We start from the raw sequence: 6,000 nt of genomic DNA, 5'->3' as shown, positions 1-6,000 counted from the left end.
TAAAATGAGTGTTTACAACTTTCTAGCCTTATGATACTTCAGAAAAACAAATGAGCAAAAATAGTCATCGTCGTTAGAGACATTGAAATGTCATTGTGTGTTTATCTAAACTCTCGTCTTGATTACCCAAAAATAATAATATAAGTATATCAATTTTATTAAATATTATATATTTATCAAATATAACAGTTATATATGTTAACTAGAGATGGAACATATTTTTTTAAGAAAAATAATTATAAACTTACTACCATATCATCAATCACAACACACACGAGCATCTCCCAAAAACTATATTATATATATATATATATATTATCTCTAAAATTATTAATATTTTTAAATAAAAAATTATTTAAAACTTGAAAAAATCCTATACAAACAATTATCATCTCTAAAATGATCATGTTTCTACCAAACATTATCCAAAACATGACAAATTTCTCAACAAACAAAGTAGAGCAATAATATTAATAAAAAATAAATCCAGAATGATCAAGGTTTACCCAATAATTAATCTTTACACAAATAGTAATCATCTAAAAAATGATCAACGTTTTGTTAAATATTATCTAAAACATGCAAGATTTCTTAAAAACAAAGTAGATCAATACCATTAACCAATAATGAATCTAAAATGAACAGTGTTAATATCCACCTCTAAAATGATTAATGTTTATGCTAAACATGATTCAAAACATGATAGAAGCCTTAACAACAAATAACATAGCAATATTATGAACCAAAATTAAATCTAGAAAGAACATTGTTTTACCAATAAGCTCTAGATGAAAAGTAGCCATATTTAAAATGTTGACATTCTTGCTAATTTTGGAAGATTTCTAATAAAAGACAAAGTAGAGCAATGCTATTAACCAAAATGTTTTACCAATAATCTCTACACGAACAATAACCATCTCTAAAATGGTGAAACCGACTGCGGTCTCTCACAATGATTTCTCTCCCATAAACCTTGGATATGTGTTTAATGGCAATGTGACAATCCCCACAGACCCTCAAGTTCTTGACAACTCTTATTGGTGTTCCCGGAGGAGTATTTATAAGCATAAACGCAATTGCAATCTTCTCACTGTGATAAGATACCGCAGTTTCCTTTTCCTCTTCTTCTATATCTGCAAGCACATTCTCAGTATGAGGCCTATAACCTTCCCCCTTCAACAACTTTGTAATCTCTTCTAGTTTCGCATATATTTCTTCACTTTGTCCATGAGATCTATCTCCCATAACAAATTCATAAACGCGATTCGCCATCTCAACAAAGCTAAACCCAGGCGTTTTCTTCACGCCTTCCTTCAGCATTGCAGTTCTTATCTGTTGCACGTCGGTCCATCTTCGCTCGGATGCATACAGATTCGATAGAAGGACATAGTCCCCACTGTGCTTGGATTCAAACTGCAATATTTGGGTTGTCGCTATTTCTCCAAGTGTTAAATGACCGTGTACTGTACATGCTCCGAGTAAGGTTCTCCAAATGACAGCATTAGGCTTCATAGGCATATTTTGGATGTAATCATATGCTTTCTTTACCAAACCGTTCCTTCCCAACAAGTCTACCATGCAACCGTAATGTTCTATTCTTGGTACTAAATGATATTCTTCTTTCATCCTTCTAAAATAGGCAAAACCCTCATCTACCATGCCACAATGGCTACAAGCATATAAAACTCCTATGAATGTGACCTCAGTTGGTACATGGCCCTGTCTCTCCAGCTCTTTGAAAAAACCAAGCGCTTCATGACCAAACCCATTGGTAGCTAATCCGACTATCAGAGAATTCCAAGAGACAACACACTTATTCTTAATCTCACCGAAGACACACTTAGCCTCCCTAATGCTTCCACATTTGGCATAGAGGTCAAGAAGGGCATTAGAAGCATGTGAATTCTTAACTAAGCCCACCTTCAACATATATACATGAACCCTTTTACCCAATCCCAAAGCCCAAAGCTCAGCACAAGCAGTGAGCAAGCTGACAATACTGAATCCATCAGGCTCAACACCTTCCAAACACATTTCCCTGTAGAGGGTCAGAGCTTCATTAGGCATCCCATTAAGTGCATACCCATTAATCACAGTGTTCCAGGTGACAAGGTTTTTTTCATTCATTAAATCAAACATCTTATGAGCACTCTCAGCACGCCCACAAGCTGCATACATATGAAGCAATGCATTCTGAACAAAGACCAATGATTCAAACCCATTTTTTACCGAAACAGAATGAATCATCTCACCTTCACTAACAGCGGTCAACTTCGCAACGGCTTTAAGAAGGAAAGGGTAAGTGTGAGTGTCAGGATCAATGGATTTCATATGCATACAGCTGTATACATCAAGAGCAGGCCTTGGGGTCTCAGTTTCGGCATAACCTCTAATCATCGTGTTCCAAGTGAAAATATTTGGGTTATGAAGTTGGGTAAAAATTCGGTGTGCATAGGACATGGCTGAGGAAAGGGAGACGAGGGTGAAGATAAGGTGCTTGCCCATGTCTGGGTTGGAGAGAGGGACGCCATGCCTGATAGAGAAAGCATGGATCTGCTTCAGCTTTTGCTCTGAAGAGGTGCATGTGAGTAACAAGGCCACACATTTCTTGAGAATGAAAGGTTTTGCTCCTTTTGTGGACTGAGAGAATGACTGACAGAGAGTGCGGAGAAAGTGCAAGCGAAAATAAGGGCTTTTCTGAAAGCACATCAAACCATTATTTTGTTTGGGTGAAGAGTTCATAATTCATTTTGTAGCAGTTGTTAACTTACAACTCACAATATAACTTTCCTTTTCATACAATAAATAGTGAGTTTGTTTGCTATGGTGTGTGTCTATGGCCTTGTTTTTCTCGTTATTGATCATAGTCAAATGAGGGCTCAATAAAACCTAATCAAAGCTACATATATCTACCACTAAAGTATGGACAGATTTTGAAATAGACCCTTAAAGAGTGAATCTCTTAAATAACCCGTTAAATATTTGATACCTACAAACCTTGAGGAGTAAGGAGATGAATCTCAGCATGGATGTGTTTCCTGCAAAAAGATGGGAAGTTGGTAGATTTAGAATGTAGAAATAAATTAATTATATAAATGGTGTTATTAAAAAGATAAAGAGACCCACATTTGCACTATAGGAAAAGAGTGCAATAACAAGAGACAATAAAAATCAAAAGACAGCTATGCCTAGAACCAATATTGCAGCAATTGAGATAACTAAGAATTCTACCCTAAGGCATGAATTAACCAAAACATTGAAAATTCTACTATGCCTTTTGTAGAGAAGTTACTATTTTTCTCTTCAACATCTACAGAAAATATATTGTTTCCTTTTTCAATGTACAGGGGTTCATGCTGATCAGTTTAAACCTAATTCTAAAAGGCGGATTTCAATGAGTTGTAACCAATGCATATTCATTTCTTACGCAAACAGAACAAGTATAAACACATAAAGAGAGAAATATAGGGAGAGATTACGCAATGATGAGATTAAGCTCTTGAGGACTGGTGAAATTCCGACGCAGGAATGCTTGACATTCGTGGGTTTGTGAGGCGTCACTAACTAATTCCACAAACTCATTATCGAAACCCGGATGGAACCCTAATGGTTAGTCACCTTCTCTCCCTGTATTCCTCTATAAATATACAGAGATATTTACACCTTCTGAGGTCAGTCCACCGATTGAGCACACCGAAACTGCGTGATTTCTCAAGTTCTCACTATCTCACTGGAATTCCACTGCCTCTGCAAGAGCAAAAGCAAGAACTGTGTAGGCAATCTCTTCCAGCTCGGTTTGATGGCTAAATATTCAATATGACCCTTAAACATATTTCAGGAAGTTTATCATTGTAGTTAAGATCTTAAATAAGAATTTGGTCTCTTTTCTTTTCTTCCTAAAACTCTACTTTAATACCTTTTTAATGAAAAATTGAGAATTTATTGGTACAAATTAAATTGAAAAAAAAAAAATATAATACAAAAAAATAATCATAGCACACCAAAAGAAAAAAAATAATATTTATTGTTTATTTTTAAGATTTTTAAATATAACCCAGTCTATTATGAAAAAATATAAACTAAGTTTTAATATATGTACATGAATGACAGTACTCTTATTAAAAAATTCACAATATTTTATTAATTAAAATATATATAAATAATTAAATATAAAAAAATATTTAATAATTAATATTTTTTTTTAATTTCTAGTTAACTCTAAAATATTATTTTAAATATATAATGTCTCATCTGCTTTTTTTTATTATAATAAATAAATCTAAATAATTTTTTAATTAGTTTAAAACATAATATATTTTTGTTTTTTTAGTTTAAATTATTTAAAACATGTCAAAATATAATGCATTATTAATATCTAAAATTAACACCTATACCATTATACATTATTCTTCAACCATGCACATTATTAATCTTTTCAATTCTTAATTCTCAATTCCCATAATATACATTATCTTAGAAAATGACTTTCTTAAACATTAGAAAATTATCTTACTCTAACTCACCTTCTGTGGATGAACCTTGTGGTCTTCAAAGACACATTCAACTACACCTTTCAACATTATCTTAAGTTCCTAACTCCCCCTTCGTGATGATCCTCTCACTATTCTCAATTCTCACCATACATTCAGTAACTGAAACAACCTTTGACTGTCCTATCACATAAAAGAAGATAAACAAGACTTTTTATAGAAAGCATATAGATAAGAAAGAATGGCACATCTGTGTTAGAAATGAACTTCTTTCCCTTCTGAATAGCAGAAAGTTATTATTTCGCTTCATTTTTATCTTCAAGGATAACATTCCTAAACATTGGATTACATATTTTGGTATTATTTTAGGTCATAACTCACCCTCCGTGGACGAATCTTGCGGTCTTAAAGGATACATCCTTAAACATTCGACTATGCTTTTTAACATTATCTTAGACTCTGACTCACCCTCCATGGATGAACCCCTCACCATTCTCAATTCTCACCATACATTATCAAAAATATATATACACATTTATATTTTATAACGAGGAATTAAATTAGAATTAAACATATATGAGGTATGTGAAGTTTCCGCGTTGTAACGCCTAAAAAGTAGAGAAGAATCAAGAATCCTATTTTTTTATATTGTAACTTACCTTTATCTCGAATTTCGTTATAGACTGAAATTTATCGGATGCTTCATGGAGATCGTTTCGACTTAAACAACGAGATGAAGAACCAAACGATAGTGGTCGATCAAAAATATTATTTTAAGCTAGTTTTGTCTTGTAAGGTCGTCACCCGATTTATTCTTTTAAAAAATGACAAAAGGAATGTAGCGTATTAAAATTGAAAATAAAAGAGAATCAATTTTGGTTCAATACTATGTGAAACTTAAAAAAAGACATCGACACTATATCCCTCATGCGTGTCTTATGACGATCTATACTATAGTTTTTGGCCATTTATAAGATCACAACATTTACATTTTATTTCAATCTCTTCCTAAAGTTAGAATCTTCATATTCAAACATACCTAGTTTAGTATAATTTTGTTCATAATTAAGTTCTTTTTATCATTACTGAATTTTTTAAACTTTTTTAAAACCCTAATTTAAGGTATTAACGATCGGTATAGAGACCTTTTTTTACTAATCTAGACATAATTTGATTTTATTTTCATCCTGGTGAATGGAACAAGTAAAGAAGAATTCAAATCAAGTAGTGTGAGCAATTATAGAATGTCTCAAATCCAGAAAGTACATATTAGAAAGAATGAACAAATTGAGTAATACAATTACTACATGTGATGAGAAAGCTACTAAATGCGACAGCCACAGCAGAGAAAGTAGAAACAGAATGTTCCGACAAGAGCAATGGCTTCCACCATTGATGCGATCTTGAAAATGAATCCCTTAAAGAAGAATAGTTTGTTCCATCGGAAGCCAGAGTTCTGCAGCTTCCACCATTTCCAAGTTTTCTTCTTCTTGCCAGATAGTCTGTTAAA

General features: G+C 32.9%; 1 protein-coding gene across 2 annotated transcripts; it reads right to left on the bottom strand.

The window, feature by feature from the left end:
- Positions 1-785: 785 nt before the first annotated feature.
- Positions 786-3,753, bottom strand: LOC124936865 (pentatricopeptide repeat-containing protein At4g21065). Of its 2 annotated transcripts, XM_047477393.1 has the most exons (3): positions 3,480-3,753; positions 2,253-3,038; positions 786-2,168 (listed from the first exon to the last, which is right to left on the bottom strand). In XM_047477393.1, exons 2-3 carry the CDS (start codon positions 2,740-2,742, stop codon positions 886-888), a joined length of 1,773 nt encoding a protein of 590 aa, XP_047333349.1. In that variant the 5' UTR covers positions 2,743-3,038; positions 3,480-3,753; the 3' UTR covers positions 786-885. The 2 variants fall into 2 exon arrangements, with proteins under 2 accessions (XP_047333349.1, XP_047333348.1); XM_047477392.1 differs by having other exon boundaries at positions 786-3,038.
- Positions 3,754-6,000: the final 2,247 nt, after the last annotated feature.

The sequence above is a fragment of the Impatiens glandulifera genome, chromosome 4, assembly GCF_907164915.1.
Source record: "Impatiens glandulifera chromosome 4, dImpGla2.1, whole genome shotgun sequence".
Classification (NCBI taxonomy): Eukaryota; Viridiplantae; Streptophyta; class Magnoliopsida; order Ericales; family Balsaminaceae; genus Impatiens; species Impatiens glandulifera.
Note: the sequence above shows the minus strand (reverse complement) of the source record. Positions and strands in the feature narration are given on the sequence as shown.